At 52.3% G+C, this 16,778-nt stretch overlaps 3 protein-coding genes across 3 annotated transcripts; all 3 read left to right on the forward strand.

Annotated features, from left to right (window-relative positions):
- The first annotated feature begins 1,624 nt into the window (after window positions 1-1,624).
- On the forward strand, window positions 1,625-5,478 carry SMAC4_09372 (uncharacterized protein). Its single transcript, XM_003344181.2, has 2 exons — window positions 1,625-2,424; window positions 2,527-5,478. The coding sequence occupies exons 1-2, from the start codon at window positions 2,225-2,227 to the stop codon at window positions 4,862-4,864; spliced, it is 2,538 nt and encodes an 845-aa protein (XP_003344229.2). The 5' UTR covers window positions 1,625-2,224; the 3' UTR covers window positions 4,865-5,478.
- A 2,312-nt stretch (window positions 5,479-7,790) lies between these two features.
- SMAC4_09371 (uncharacterized protein) lies at window positions 7,791-8,690 on the forward strand (the record flags this gene model as incomplete). The annotated part of the gene is made up of 1 exon (XM_003344180.1): window positions 7,791-8,690. The coding sequence occupies one exon, from the start codon at window positions 7,791-7,793 to the stop codon at window positions 8,688-8,690; it is 900 nt and encodes a 299-aa protein (XP_003344228.1).
- Window positions 8,691-14,108: 5,418 nt separating this feature from the next.
- On the forward strand, window positions 14,109-15,467 carry SMAC4_09370 (uncharacterized protein; the record flags this gene model as incomplete). The annotated part of the gene is made up of 2 exons (XM_003344179.2): window positions 14,109-14,264; window positions 14,408-15,467. 2 exons carry the CDS (start codon window positions 14,109-14,111, stop codon window positions 14,804-14,806), a joined length of 555 nt encoding a protein of 184 aa, XP_003344227.1. The 3' UTR covers window positions 14,807-15,467.
- Window positions 15,468-16,778: the final 1,311 nt, after the last annotated feature.

The following is a 16,778-nucleotide window of genomic DNA, read 5'->3' on the forward strand; positions in this document are numbered from 1 at the left end:
ATTTGCGAATTAAGGGCCCGCCCGTTCTGCTCTTTCTCAGGGGCCTGGACCGTGCTGGACTGGGACCTCGCTGCTGCAACCTGCAAGGACTGGACATCGACATCGACATCGACATCCCCTCTCCCACTTCCCGCTCCGCTGCCGTCCGCGTCCGCAATCCTTTCGACCACCCGACACCCTTGATTTACACGGATAGGCAGAGTCAGGAGTCTGGGGTAATTGTGTGGGATTTCGCCTCCCTCCTCTGTTCCAATATCGGGGGATGGATGACAGGTAAGTAAAGTACCTACACCACATGCCAAAAGTACCTTTTATTCCCTGGTGAGGCCAACGGTCGTCCCGCCTTGTGAATGCTCGGCCAATCAACAAGGCGACGGAGACATTTGGGAATCCCCTCGCTGACAACTGATGACTGACTAGACCAATGCGCCGTCCGTAATCTTGAACTCAGTCGCTATACTGGAGTCGTTACGGAAATGACCGCTTGGCGCTTCTTCAACAGCTCGAGATAGCAGAGATATCAGCAGCCAAAGCAGATCCATTCAGCTGCCCGCTAGCTCTCTACCTACCAGCGAGAGGTATCCTCGCTACAGACTACAGTATCCTCGCTATCCACGACCACAGTAACGTCGTAATCAAGCAAGACTGCCAAGCCGGAGATGCTGCGGCACAGCACACAACAGAAAAAAAAAAGACACACTGGAGAGAGACGGAGAGAACATCAGACAAGAGACATGCTCGACATGGTTGCCCTCCACCTCCACCTTGACGGGCACCTCCACCAAGCCGTTATTTGTGTGCCAACGGCCACTGTACTGTAATGTACTGTACATACATTACAACAGCCTCTCCTTGACAACAGACCCTGGACAAGCTGGATGGATTCCGATTCCCTTTCTGCAATCCGGAGGTCGTACCGGAGGCCACGAGGGGTTACCAAATCGAGCTGCATACCCATGTGTCCCCGCTTGAAGCTGCTGTCAGCGGAAACAAACGAACAAGAGCAAAATGTTGCCGAAGCACGTACACGTACAAACGCTCAAACGGGTGCCACATACGTACTCACACACAAACACATACAATGTGGAGGAATATAATTTCAAGAGGAGACCAAGAGACAACCGAACCAGAACTCGGTTAACGGCCAGCTCGCGAATGGCGGCCTACGCCCAAATTAGCCTACCCACGGCTGTCCTACCGGCCGTTACTTGATACAGACCTGCATACGTACCATGATTCTGCTGTCCTGCCACTATTCTACACCACACTAACACGGTCTCCGCCAGGATTGGAAAAGGACCTGAACTAACATGTTCCATGGGCTGTATCATGAACTAGCAACCGCGCCGATATTAGCGTCTTTTCACTATGTCCATGTCCCACTGGCATGCTGGGACCCTAGCCATACCTCGCCCCCCTAGCCCCGTTATTGGCTGCCTGGCAGGCCTGGGACACCACAAGACAACATGACAAACCCGCAACACCGTACCGATGTCGAGACGGCTTGTCTCTTTGACGCCATGCACTGCTAGTAGATTTGGACGCAGTCTTTTGCACACTCCGTCTGTCTGACAGACGACTTGCCGGCTTTCTAGAAAACACAAAAACAGGCTAGGATTCAAAACACCAGAGAGAATCCTGCTGGTGGATGCCATTGCTGTCCAACGCTACTGCACCGAGTTATTAGAGGAGCAGACGACCCGAGTACTAAACCCACGGAACACCCACCGGCGAACACGCACCATTGCCCTACACCAAGACATATCGGGAGCAATCCCGAACAGGGGGCAACACAACCTGGAAAAAGAGCCAAGCCAAGCGAAACGCTACCGTCGCTACACTGGACCACACTGGCGTACTCGACCACACTTTGGGCTGTCAACAGAAATCGGAACCTCCTTCTTAAACCTCTGCCGGCTCCCCTCCCGAAAACCCCCCATTGTCATTCGCTCGTTCTTGCCTCTTGTGTCGCAAAGGGTTGAACGACAACATCGACACCATCATCATCATCATCATCTTCTTCATCATCAACAACAGCCACAACAGCATCATCTGTCGCACCAGTGGAGCTGTCGTCACTACTGAATACACCACATTCAGACAAACAAACAACACACCCCGCTCTGCCGTCTGCACCCGTCCATGTCGGCTACCCACTCATCAACCACAACAGCGACGCCCGCTCTGCTCTCATAGTGTGTGTAGTGTGTGACCGGTTGGTGTGATGGAAGTACGAGTCGCAACCACACAGAGCACTTCGTCGCCTCCGGGCGCCGGTAAGTATCCTCGCCGCGGAAGACGCGAGAAGCCATGGCCACCCTCAAAACAGCGAAAGCTGTTGCGCCTCTATGTCTGCACACAAAGCGAGCGCCTGCCCCTGGTGCGCATTCTTGAGAGGCTAAAGGATGGCACTTTTGACCCAAGGTGCGATCATCTTTTTTTCCGTGATATTGCAGTAACCATGTGTGACGGCGATCACCACCCAGGCCCCCGAATTGCTGACCCAAAGATCGTCGCGTTTCACAGGCAACGAAATTCTCACAAGCACCTTAAAAATCTATTACCGGACCGTCGCATCGATGACTGGCGGCCCAGGGACCTTGCCTCCATGTTGGTTCGAGTGCGCTTTCTCAGATCAGTTAGGGCCGAGAGGAGGATGAGGAGGAAGAACCGAGATCACAGGACGCGAGGCGGCGACCCAGACCAGCGCCACGCCGCCGACACAGAGTGGAGATCGCCGACGGGTCTCATGGGCGGTCGCATGGAAGTGGGTATGGTGGACATGGGGGGCATGGGTTCTGATATCATCATGAACTTGGATGGAGACTCTCTCGGTAATCAACACATCCACCACCACCGGGGCCGTCAGGAACCCGCCCGATCACCACCACAAGCCTTGCGATCCGAGTCGGCCACGGCAAGCCCCGAAACCTCGCATGCATCCCATGCCTCATGTCAGCTTCACCAGTCACCCGTCAACTCACCGGAGACTTCGCACACCTCCCATGGGGCTCCTTCACATCGGGAGAGGTCACCAGTAAGGTCCGAAAAGTCCATGTCAAGCTCTCTCAAGTCAGCTTCCGAGTCCCTTAGGTCAGCAATCAAGAGGCGGTCATGGGCATCGGTACTCTCGAGCATCTCGTCGGGCATTTCCAGTCTGGCTCGTTCTTCGTCATCAGCATCTTCCAAGGGGGTTGGCCATAGCGAGAACGGTCCCACCGTTGCCCTCAGCAAGTTGAGTCGGGATGATTTTCTTTCTCTGCTGGAGGAGAACAAGCCATCGGCATCAGCAACCAAAACAAAGGCAGCCAAGGCGCTACAGAATCCTTTGTTCAAGAAGAAATACTCTTCAGTCAACCCCAAGACGGAGGAGTTGAACAATGCGTTGCTTGCTATGTGCTGCTCTATTCGCCTTGCAACCAGCTCTCCTCCCTGTGTGCATGAAAGGCTATCCAAGGCCATTGAAGCCCAAGAGACCGAAGGTCATGCTTTTCGCAAGTTTACTGTTACCGACGAGGAGGCCAACATGGTGGACAGATATGGCAACATTCTTCTGCACGTCGCTGCCCGATGGGGCGCCCGTGTTTCGATTTTGCTGTTGCTTTTACGACACACTGATGATATCCAGGCAGTTAACATTCGTGGAGAGACCTTTCTCCACATTTATGAACCCCCAAGCCACCCCAAGCTAAGGCCGGCATCCTTCATCAACCTCGTCCGACATCTACGGTCGCGCGGCTTCGACTTTTGCCAGCGAGACGTCGAAAAGCGAACATTTCTGCAACATCTGGTCCCAAAAAAGACCTTCCCTATAGAGATCCTCCATTGTCTCTTCCGCGAAGTCGGTCACGGGACGGCCCGTTTCCTTGTCGCCAATAAGTGCTCGGCTGACGAGCGACTATGGCACTGCATCCGCAAGAATCTCTCCTTTCAATCGCCCAAACTCCACCGCATCTTCGGCGACGAGCAAGAGTTCGTCCGGCGCTATCTCCCCGAGTTCATGGGGGATTCCTCCTGCAACAACTCCACCCGCATTACCATGACCTCTGACTCCGACAGCTGGCGCGGCAGCGGTTACACAGGCCGCTCGAGTCGTGGCAGCACCGCCAGCAGCGCCCAATGCATCAAACGCACGCCTGTCATGCGCCTCTTGTGCAAGATCGCCTCCGGCCGGGACTCTGAGAAGAACGGGGGCGAAGCAAACCTCGATCAGCGCCTCGAAACCCTTCTAGGCATCGGCCCCAAGACCACCAAGCAGGACATCGAAGCCCTTCTCAACGAGCGCGACACCGAGGGTAACTCGGCGCTGCACTACGCCGCTGAGTTTGGCATCGTCGCTGCTGTCAAGTTCATTGTTTCGCATGGTGCACAGGTGAACGTGATGAACAACTGCGGCAACACTCCCCTACAACTCATCAAATACGCCATTCAAAGGACGGATGTTAGGACCGATGTGTACATGGAGGCTCGATACCTACGGTGTGCGGTACTGTTGCTGGAAAGGGGAGCATTCGATCAAAGCAAGCTTGTCAGCGAGCGTAGTGTCATCTACCCCTATGATGTGTTTGATGGAAGCGAGAGGTGCATCACGAATCTGGTGAAGCAGGGCGTGGCGAACCAGTGTCGAGGGTTGCATTTGCTATCATCATCGATAGCACCCCATGGGCCAACGATGTGGATGGATGAGAATGGGCAGGTGCAGTTCGCGCAGCACTTTTACGATGAGGAGGGAGGTAATGGGGAGGCAAGTGGACATGCGCATGGACACGGACACGGCGGGCATGGAGGGTATGGTGCGAACGGGATGCCCATCGGCGCGGGAGGAATGCCGATGCATTTGGAGTTTCAGACTTCATTTCTTTGATACTGTTTGGTGATCTCATCTAGGAGTTTTTGGATATGAAAGGAGAAAGGAAACGGATGAGAAATGGGGTTCACGGCGCATATATGGGGATTTGAATGTTTGGATACTAAAGAAGCGATGGCGACTGATGTTGGGAAGCGATTTTCTTTTTCTTCTGTTTTTCCTAGGGCCGATTTCGATATCTCAAGGCTACGGTTCCTCATACCAGCAGGCGACAGGCGACAGGCGACAGGCGACAGGCGACAGGCAACAGGCGACAGGCAACAGGCGACGGGCGTTTACAATGCTTCTTTCATCACACCACACAACAGGTCTTATTGCATTTGAGTTCAGAGAGCTAGCTATCAGCGAGCGAGCCCGCGTTGTATATGTAATATCATCATCATCATCATCTACCTGCCCTTTGTTTATATCGCAGGACTCTACCTCACTGAACTCTAGCGTTTGGCCATCTCTCTGTCTTTCAAGGGGTGGACGGACGGAAGTCGATGGAAAGAAAGCTCACGATGCCGACGACGGAAACAGAAGTAATGTCTTTCTTTTCTACGTGAGAGCATCGAATCGCGATAGTTCTTCCACTAATGCAAAAGTATGTACTCATTAATACCTACCTATCGAACTTCCTGGAGATATCTCTCTCTCATCTCTCTCAATCTTCTCGTCGTTCCCATTTCAGTAACTGTTTCGGCAGCAATATTTACGCATGCACCGTATCCTGCACACATTCTGCATACCTGCAGTTATACAACAGTACTTACTAAAACTAGCGTCGGAGATGCCGGCAGATTTTTGGTGCTTAACCCCATCCATACAATTACTCCCCAGGAAAAAAAAAGAAGAAGCAGATGCTGAAAAGCAAGCATCCGACACAGCTCGGAAACATTGTCAGAAAATCTGTCCAAGCCGCAAGCAAGTGCTCGGGAATGCCCCACTTCTTCTAAGGTACACTCAACACTGTAGGGAAGGCAGACAGGGCTCATGCTGGTTAGGCAAGCTGGGGGGCAGTCAGGCTGGGGGCAAACGCCATCGTACAGTGCGCTTCCAGGCGAACGAACCAGTCTGTTGGAACTTGCAGGTTGGAAATGTTTGCTCCACTGCCACGGAGCGGGCATCAAGACTCGAGAGATGCACGCGAGAAAAGGGGAGGAACTAACCAATCATCTTGGCCTGAGCATGTAAGTGGAATTCCCAACGGAGTTCAGTTCAGTTAGTCTTGTACGACATGACTAGCCCCTTGCGAAGAAAGGGTCTCCAGGATCGCTGCATGTGGCGACACCGACTGAAGAGCCGCATTTCCCTGGACAGGGGCAGGGTATCGAGATTCGAGAGTCTGGACCTGGGATTTGACATTTGACAGGACAGGAGAGGAAGGTGTAGGCGAGGCCGGGAGGCAAGACAAGTTACACCGCTGGTGACACCGATACCGACAGTAAGGACAGCCAAAGGAGATCTCGATTTGTCTCACCATCAGTCATACGCCAGAGGCGAGATACAAGATACCTTACCTAAGAGGTTAAGGGGCCTTGTCTGAGAGGACTACCTTGATTCACAAATCACAGCTGCCCGTTACTAGTACCAGTACCAGTACCAGTCTCTTGGATCTGGGGTTTGGGTGGTCATTTGGGACTCGGCAGTCTGACTTGAGAGGTTTCCTGGGGTGGATGGACATGGATGGGGGTTGATGAGATGAGGAGATGATGAGATGGGCACATGGGTCTAAGGAGGTGGAGATGAGGCTCTGTCACAAGCTTTCACGAGCCTGGTCAGGCCAAGGCATATCTGCCCAATTGAAGATAAAACAAGTAAAAGCAGGCCTGATACGTAGTTACCAGACTCTACTTGGCAGGTGCCACAAAATGCCGTTTATGATCATCAAGTTTGTCGGGGCGGCTATTCTCGCCAAGCGGCCAAGAGGAAGAGGGATTGGTAATTCAACAGTCCAAGGGTGCTTCGAAGAAGCAAGCAAGCAAGCAAACTGGCAGAGAAACTTACACGCAGGTGGTACAGTACTCCGAGTTGGAACCGAACACATCATAACATCAATGTCCCTTTGCTGATGGAACGAGGGTTTCAAAGAGAGCTAGCTGCCTTCGAGAGGCCCGGAAGTTGAAAAGTGGTCCCGGTGGTCCCGGCAACCGGCTAGGCGTCAATCTACACTAGGTATGAATGACAGAAAGTCATCTAGTCTCGGAGAGACCTCCGCTGTATAGAGGTACGCTGCATATCGATCTTTATGCTGCCATTTCGGGGCCGGTTACAAGTTGTCTTCCCGTCCCCGAGTAGGTGACAGGTAGGTTCCAGGTATCATACGATGATCACTGGTAATCCTAACAGCCAGTCGCAGGTTAAGTGGTTGTTCATATCACCATGAGTTATGCCGCCCCGGGAGACGCTCAAAGTGGTTGTTCATATCACCGCTTCTTATGCCGCCCCAGGACAATCACCCGGCTAATACGGTAATACCCAGCGCTGGTGGCCACGGCAGGAGATGGCAGGGCAAAACCGAGAAGAGACTGTTCTGGCCTCGGGTGTTGATCTTAGACCCGGCATTTAGCCTCTTACCCCGGATCCCGTGTGGTAGTGCGGCTCCAATTTTTAGGGGTAATGAGCCAAATGTCTGCCAAGACGTACAAATACGATGTCCCATAGGGAATACCATCTGGATATTGTGCTGTTGACGACGCGGTTCGGCGTGCAGATTTTTTCTGCGTGTGACCGGAAGGGGGCATATGACTGCTTCTTTCCCGGCATCCTGTCACGGATGGAGAAGTCCAGTTCTGGAACTGGAAGCGCAAACGGCGAGTGAACAATCACCTCTTTGACCCCATCACTCACCTCGAAGAATTGTAAGGGTTCCAAACTCACCTGGAACACCAAACCACCTCACCCTTCACCATCATCACATCACAGTCATCACTCATTCATGATGCTCTCCACCACCTTCCTCATCCAGGCCCTCAGCCTCGTCCCTCTGGGTCTGGCCACCCCCCTCCCCGGCACCCCCGTCGCACCTCGTCAAGCAACAGCAAGCCAAATCATCCGCCTCTCCTCCATCGAAAACCTCGCCGTCCGCTCCACAGGCCAAATCCTCGCAACAAACATGAACTCCGCCGCTCTAATCTCCATCGACCCCGTCGCCAAAACCTCTTCCACAGCCCTGACCATCTCCGGCGCCTCCGGCTTGTCAGGCATAGTCGAGTACGCTCCCGATTTATTCGCCGTCATTGGCGGGAAGGGCATCTACCGCGTGGATTTCACTTCCACTCCGCCGAAGAGCGCGCTGATCAAGACGATTACTGAGGCGGGGAATCTGAATGGTTTGAGTACCTTTACTAATGAGTCGGTGCTGGTGGGAGATGCGGGTAAAGGCGTGGTGTTCAGGTTGGACGTGAATAAGGGGACGTATGAGCAGGTTATCAAGGACGCTACCATGGCTCCTAGCGGGAGCATCCCGTTCGGTATCGACGGGTTGCGGTATCGTTCATCAGACAGCACACTGTGGTACACGAATATCTTCAAGAACTCGTTCCATCGGCTTACCCTTGACCCCGTCACTGGCCAGGCTGTTGGGTCAGTGACGACGCTTTGGACGAACTTGATGGGGGATGATCTCTGCTTTGGACCAGGCGAGGGGAGCATGAAGGTGTATGTGGCTACTAATGGGAAGAATAGTCTTGTGGAGGTGGATACCAGTCAGCAGAAGCCGAGTCCGAAAACGGTGGCGACGGTGAGTGGGAGTACGAGCTGTGCGGTGGGCAGGGGGGAGGGGGATAAGGGGGTTGTATATGTCAGTGGGGGTCAGGGGGTTTATGCTGTTAAGGTTTAGAGGGGGTGGTGGTGGTTGTGGTTGACATTCTGTGACTGTACATGGGGTGGTTACTGTGATGGGCGTTGATGGGAGGCTGGAGGCGCAATTGAGGTCTGGACGAAGGGAATATGGAAGGTGATGCTGTTCGCATTGGCAATGGTTTGGATGGTCTCAAAATGGAGTCGGGATGCCGGCGGTGCTGATGGTGCTGATAATGTCTCAGGCCGATGTTGGGATGTTGACGTGGTGATGCTGGGCATGGTGTTTTGGTCAAGTTTGTGCGCGACCTCGGTGTCCTGTGGTGGCTGCTGGGGGAAAAGGTTGAGCACTGTAAACAAGAATGGAAGCACTGTGCGTTCTGCATGTAACAGCTGCAATTTTGTCGCAGAAACCACTTTGCATGCTCGTTCTTTCGCCGTGAAATGAGGGGTACGTTGCTCTCGATTGGACCTGCGGTTATCTGCGTCGTGGTATCCGATGCCTTCTTCTTGAATCAGTCCTGAACTGTGCCTTCTCATTCTGGCCTCGCTCTTTCTACCTGCAACACGCAGATGCAAACTAAGGAGGGCGATGAGACAATCATCGGACCGCGGGGGTTTTCTCCGAGGAGCGGAAGCAGCTGCCCTTAAGCCAGACGGGCCGGGTGCCAACATCAAGGTGGAAGCTCCCAATCTGATAAGACCGTGGCCGTTGCTGCCTTGACCGCTCGATGAAGGTATTTGAAACTTGGCTCCTCTCCCATGCAAGAACGCCGAATCCGTCTTCATCTCCTCCAGTCTGTTACCATCAACCCGGTCCGATCTCCGCGCAAAACTTCACGGCATCAACGACGCTTCTCCACTTTTGCATTGTGGCTAGAGGTATGGACGGCCTTCGGAAACTCTGTAACGATAAGGATGGAGAACGTATGATGTTCAAGACCGGACCAGATTGGGTGTATGGCCGAGTGACTGCCAAATGTACCTCCCACTGGACAGAAAGGGGTAGATTAATCGAGATTCCCATCGTTCCCTGCGCCGTCGCACAGATATGGCCGAATCCCCATGGACCAGGTGCTGAGTACCGTTTCTCACCAGAAATCAGAGCAGCATTCTTCCTGGCAGGGTACGTCCAACGCGGCTATTCCTTCAATAAACTTCTACCTCCCGGCTCTAAACCTTCACGATTTACAAATACGGGCGTCAAAATTGCATTCGCTCAACTTAAAGACGAGAACATAGATAGCTTGGGCCGCCAGTATGTCGACATCTCATCGGGTAACTTTAGTCGCTTGTGGAAGGCTCTTGATCCTCATCCTCGACTGGGGAAGATGGTTCTTATGGGATGCTCCGAGGCTCCGAGCTTTTGGGCCGGACTGTCGACAACGAAGGTGTCTCTGGTTACCTGGCCACCCGCTCCATCAAGTATATATGGTCCATACGTCAGCACGAAAAGTCCCCTGAATTCGACACAAGATGTATTCTTCTTACCGATCTCTCCGCATTCGTTCATGAACTGGATATCCGTATCTGACCGAGTGCTGCAGAAAGGGTCGTTTCTTGAGGAACATGTTCACCTGCCCTATTACATCCCCGACCAATCACCGGTGACTGATGCTATGAAGTTCTTGAAAGCCTTTAAAGAAGATTCGCATTCACCACTCTACCTGCAATTTGTTATCTCGGTATATGCTCTGGAAGAGTATCGGGGGCGCATTGGCCTTGTCGACGGGCGGGCCATGAGATGGTTGTCCAGAGACGAGTCGGCAGACCACGCAGACGAGACGCCCAAAAAGCACGAAGTCGATCGTGAACTTATGGTTCAATTTACTCAACAAAATACCCCAAACGAGCTGGAAACAGAAAAGATGGAGCTTAACACCATCGAGTCACTGTGGCGCCATTTGGTGGTCATGGCAAAGGAGCTCCCTGACACGGCGAAATCCGACAATGTCTGCCGAAGCAACGAAAGCATATTTGGTTCACTCTATAAACTCCGACAGGAACTAGAAGGGTTGAGGGAGGTACTTACATTTGTTGAGATGCGGATTAACAGTTACTTATCGATGGTAAGACTCCCCTTGGAAACTGTATGATGTAGATGTCACGAACACGATACGTGTATTTGATTTACCATACTGATCCAATTCAATCCACTAAACAGAGGACTCATTATTTGAACCAAATGGACGCTATACAAAATATTGAAACGGCGAAAGCCACCCCTGACCTTGCTCAAGCGGCTCATCAAGACAGCGCAGTGTGACGAACCGTTACAAGCACAGGAGTATTATCGCTGGGATAGAACAATAGAGTAACGGAGTAGTAGCCAAAAGGTACTGGTAGGTTGTGATAGCTATTGCTTGCTGAAGAACCAGGTATAACGAAGGCCGGGAGGCCTTCTTATATACTGGTCTTCAACCCCGTCCCGTGGTCCCGAAAGCCCGGGACATCGGGTCCGTCCCGTGGTCCCGTAGACTCGGGACCCCGGGTCCTATCTGATTGGTCAATCTATCTAGCTTACATGAGGCTCAACGATTGGATCGTAACACGCAGCCATGAAAACCATTGCGATTCTCACTATGGCCTTCCTACCGGCTACGTTTCTGTCCACCCTCTTATCAATGCCTTCCCTCAACTGGGATCAGCGCAAGCATTTTGTAGTATATTGGATACTCGCCATCCCCCTCACCGTTGCTACTTTCATTCTATGGGCGATAGTTATTCATCATCAACTGGTGGGAAAATGGGTGCTAACAATCTACGCAATGATGCAAAGGTTGGGGATGCGTGTCTACGCGCCTCTGCGGAGGGTTTCGATGGGTATTTACACGCCTCTGTACAACAAGAATGAGGACAGGCTGGACAAAATTGATATGCAACGAGCATTTGATCATATCTACAGAAACAAGTGGTGGAAGGAAGAGATGATCAGCTCCAGCAGTCCCGCCGCTTGAGGAAAGACTTTGGCCAAGGAGATTTACTTTTGCTCGTGGCAGAACTTCTCTCGTTCGTTGGCCACTCTTCAACAACTTCGACAAAGTCTACCTACATGAACCGTGATAAGCATCTTTGGGCCCAGGAGCTTCATGCAATACCAGGAGATGGCTACAGAAACAAAAAACCAACCAGACTCGAATCACGTCCTCGCCCTACAAGTCATCTTCTCAACATCACGGCGATCGAACAGCGAGAAGATCCGGGGTGCACGGCGGGAGCTATAACCCGGCTTTTGTTTGGTGTCTTGTACAGCGGTGTGTGTTCAGTTACAAGGTGGGAGATGAGGTTCCTCGGGTACCTGATCGATGCATTGTCATGTCATCGCTTGACTGGAGTCTGTGTCACACGGACATTTGACCTCGACCCTAACCCAGCAGCACGAGGCTCGCAGAGCCGCACGGCTGAGCCTCTCGAACCCTTCAAAATGCTTCAGGCAACCAGGCCAACTCGGTCGGAGAGTCTATTCGACCGATAGCACAACCTACCCGAATCCCCTCAATAATCCCTGGCGTATTCCAGCCAACAATATGTACGCCGGCTGCACTGCCCCTCATATCGGGCTGTGCTAGCCAGGCCAGAAGGGAAACCCTGCTGTCACAAGAACGATCCCTAACCAACCAAGGCACTCCGGCGGCGATAGGGCGGTACCCGTGACGACGCTGGCGTCATAGGAAGGAAGGATATTGGAGGAAGATACTCGGGAAGGATCATATGTAAGCACAGCGGTGCACGCCGCTAGATAGATGCCTTATGGCCTCATGACCCAGATCAGGCCAGCAGAAGGAAGGAAGGCTTTGGCATAAGAAGGTCGGGAACCCCAGCCTGGATGGAAAGGCTTGAAAGGATTCAACAAGGCCTTCGAGACCAAAGTAGTTTATCAGCTGAATTGAACTACTGTTCCAAGCCCAGAATACTGCCCTTGTCACAGTCTGCCTGAATACTTCGTCTTGGATTCCTCCTGGCCCTGATTATTTTTCTGGGAAAATGGGTCACTAAGCGCAGGGCTATGTGGGGCTGGCGATGGAGGCTGCATTGAGGTTGACACGTGGACGGAATAAGAACGGTGCATGGGCTTAAGTCAAAGCCTTGTAGAAGCAGGAAAGGAGTAGAGCTGAGGCTGGATGCAGTACCAAGATCCCTGTTCCGCTTCTTCCCATGGACAGCCTCAAGTTGTCGAGCATTGATATGTGCTTGCCCATGATAAAATACAGGTAACCGAGATGTTCTTCAGGCACGTGTAGCCTGATGGGCGCAAGGTCTCAGGTTTCGCCATTGGCGTCTTGGGGTGGTACAAGCGGTCCGGCAGAGGCACAGCCCGAAACAATAGGTTATCGGACAGCGGATGACAGGCTCTAGGCAGCCTCAAGGCCGGAATGGCGGCGCCCTGCGACGATGACGCCTTGCTCGCCCTGGAGACTACTGCCAGGCGGTCTCCATTGGATTGACGGTGGCACCGACTTCTGTTTGAGTCCAAATATATCAGGCCGGAATGGGTTCACGATCCTCCTTCTTTGTCGCCTTCCAGTTTTGCATTACTCTTTTACCGCCATCTTTATCTTCCCTACAAGCACCTCACCCACGGTACCTAGAAATGAACGGACTCCGGACTCTAGCACGCAAAGAAAAAACGGACTTCAACTTCCCACCTGACAGGCGCTACAACAATGCTACTACCATTGAAATCCTACCGGACTTACTTGGGCCAGGAGTTAACCATTGGCGCTCCCAATATGCAGACGATCTGCTTCTCGCTAAATTCCTTGAACGTGGTGGCTGGGCATTCGGCACACCTGGTAACGAGGATGAAGGAGAAAACCGGACCCCCCATTTTGGGGTCAAGTTGATCATGGTTGCTACGAAAGCGAAGACTTATATATTCATGAATGAGTCAATCTTCCAGGAACTTATCCTAACGCTGAACCCCGACCCCCTGTTCAACCGGATGTTTCACGTACGCTACTACCAGTTCTTCGAGTTTTTGGGCAGCATTGCAAACGGCGGTATAGTGACCATGCGACTCAGGGCTTGCAATATTCGGTTCCTGTTGTCAATCCGCCAGCACGAAGAAGGCACTGCGTTTGATTCACGGTGCGTCGCATTAAGGGCTACCCAGGACGCTGGACCACCACAATTAGTTGAAGTCAAACACCTCTTCGATTGTTTGGAAGACTTGAAAGAAGATGCGCACTCCCCTCTTTTTCTGCCATTTGCTCTATCGGTATACGCAGTTCATGATTGCCGGGACTCCCTCACCACCATCCAACGGTGTGTGCACTTAGCGGCATTGACAACCTCCCATGGCCGCTTCGATCGAACATATGGCCTGGATAATGGTACGCCAATCGATCGACAAAGAGTTGTCAAGCAAAGTGAATCGATAGGGCTCGCCCTAACTCACGCAGCTTTTGTCTCATGCACATTGGACAACCTTAAGTCTCTATGGACGTTTCTTGAGGCCATGGCCGAAGATATCCCATCATCGGCTAGAACCGAGCAGGTGGTCCAAAGCACCAAGAACATCTTGGAAGCCATCCAGTTCCTACGCGAGGAGGTTAAGGGTTTGAGACAGGCCTTGCGCGACGGCGAGCTTCGCATTCGGAACCAGGCGTCGCTGGTGAGATTTCCCTACATCCTCGTTTTCACACGTCTGCAGACTGCTTTTCTCTAGAGGTAGTTATCAGCAGCCTCAAGTCATGAAAGCAGCCCTGCCCACAGAGAACACCATAGCTAACCGTACCCCCCACACCCTTCCCACAGATTTCAGCTCACCTTTCCCACCGAGACTCAGAAACCAACATTGAAACAGCCGCCGCCAGTCGGGATTTCGCAGCCGCCGCTCACCGAGACAGTTCAGCCATGAAGAGCATTGCCATTTTGACCATGCTCTTTCTTCCAGGCATGTTCTTCGCGGCGCTCTTTGCGATGCCTTATTTTGGCAGCTTCAATCAACCCAGACACTTCGTCATGTATTGGGCCTTCACGATCCCTGCTACCGTCGTCACATTTGCCATCTGGGCTGCTCTGACGCAACGATCGGGCGTGCAGGAGTGGGTAAAGATGTTACCTCTGTGCTCAAAATGGCCTTGGGGATTTTGGCGTGGCAAACGAGGAGAGGACTTGGGGGAGGATGAGGAGCAAGGGAAGAAGATGGTATGAAGGAGGAGGCCGAGAGATAGGAATGGGTGTGATAACCGAGCGACACAGAACCAGATGACCATCGTCGTCCTGCGTGGGACTCCGCCATTGTTCTGCTTACATGGTGCCTGTCATCCCCGGGAGTCTTAAGATGGATGTCCCTGGTATTGTAATGACATTGCAGTGGTTCTACAGATGCATTCCTTGGCCGCGATGAAGGTGTCTGGGCCTGGCAGTTCACAGCAGGTTAGTGTGGGAACATGATACCTTGTTGCTGGTCGCCCTTTGTCGTTTTGACGGTGGTAACGTTAGCCAGAAGAATGCCTACTAGCCAGCATTAGGTACGGAGCAATGAATTCTACTACAGTGGGTGCAAATATTGTCATCGAACTAGTCTTGGGGATTTCCTCATAATGCGCGATTTATCGCTATCGATTAGATGGAGTTGACGACAAGGATGGTGATGATCATGAGTTGTAATGGTGTGATGGTGTTTTGCTCCAGTTTACCGGTGGTGATGTCCCGCTGCGACCGAGGAAGTTTCATGGCAGGCAACGCTGTGACTGCGGACTGTAGGAGAAACCTGGATGGGCACTGTGTTTTCTGCATGCAGCCCCTGTAAACTCGCTGCAGAAAGGGCGATTTAGATGCCGTGATGTTCCTCTTTCCTTCTCGTGTAGGGGTTCACTTCCAATCGATTGGACATGCGTTTTGGGAATCATGGACGGTCCGCGGGCCTCTGCAGTCTTGAAACAATCTACGCGAAATGTCCCTCGAGGGCTGTAATTTTCTTGCTTCACCTTGCTCCATGTCCGGCCGCTCAATGTCCTTGTCAACCAAACACTCGGAAACAGAGCGCATGCCAACTCTTTGGCTCGGCCGTTCCATTGCGTTGTCCATCACCAATCCTTCTATCGTCCTTGCTGAGGATCCGAAGGAGTGGTGACTGCCTGTCTTTACACTTATCAAGGTAGGTTGTATGTAGCGAGCATTCGTCCTCTTGTCATTAACTTCATCTAGGTAGAGGTAACCATGCGTTGAAGTCCAGTGTATCAATCCATGATATGCCTTTCCCTGAACCCCAAGTTCGACCTGCGTTCGCGACACGACGTGGAAGGCACCGCTGGCCAGGCACACTTGGCGTACTGTGTTCCATCACAGTGGCGGGCATGACTGCCGCCCCTCACCTATATATCAACGCTCTCTACATCAAAGCCCGACTGAATTCCTGGTGGCCCCAAAAACTTCCACGTCTTTCCCGTTTGCAACCTTAACCTCCACTCTCATTTCCCCGGATACTGCCTGACACTAGACCTGCAACACAATGGACGGCCTTCGTTTTCATGTTACCAAGTACCGGAATCTTCGTCCGTGGTATTTTTCAGAAGATCCCAGCAATGCGACACGTGTTTATCAAGTATGGCCAAGGGAGAATGAATTGGGAGCAACAGACAGCTTCTATGTTGAAGCAATTGAGGACACATTCCTTGTTGACTTCCTCGAACGGGGAATTGAGGCGGTATCTCCTTCACAGCCAGCTCCCGCTTTTAGTAGTGCGGGCGTCAAGATTGTTTTCTCCAGCACCGACTGGCGCCGCAACCACCTCCGCCATGAATTAGGCAGCCATATTGAAATGACCAAGGCAACCTTTGAGGATATATTACATACCCTCACATCTGATCCGCTGTCTCTCAGCATTCTTCGTGGGTTCTACCCTATCTTCGAGTATTGAGGCGGTCTTGCCGACGGAGGCATTGCGGCAGTCCATTTCAGAACACCAAGCACACGATTCATGTGCTCAATCCGGCAGCATGAAAAATCCCCCACCTTTGACGCTAGATGTGCTGCCATCGTGAAACATGGCCACCATCCGCTACCTATCAGTGTTAGTCCATTTTCTGAGAGAGCCTCGATAGTGAATTGCATGGAGGCCTTCAAGGAGGACGTACACTCCCCTCTATACTTGCCCGTTGTCATATCGGTAAATGCATTT

Source organism: Sordaria macrospora, chromosome 4, assembly GCF_033870435.1.
Source record: "Sordaria macrospora chromosome 4, complete sequence".
Taxonomy (NCBI): Eukaryota; Fungi; Ascomycota; class Sordariomycetes; order Sordariales; family Sordariaceae; genus Sordaria; species Sordaria macrospora.

Excerpts from the sequence above, each read along its gene's own strand:
- SMAC4_09372 (XM_003344181.2), top strand. The coding sequence starts at position 2,225 with ATGGAAGTACGAGTCGCAACCACACAGAGCACTTCGTCGCCTCCGGGC. Across the intron at positions 2,425-2,526 it reads GATGGCACTTTTGACCCAAG|GCAACGAAATTCTCACAAGC; the intron begins GTGCGATCATCT and ends CGCGTTTCACAG.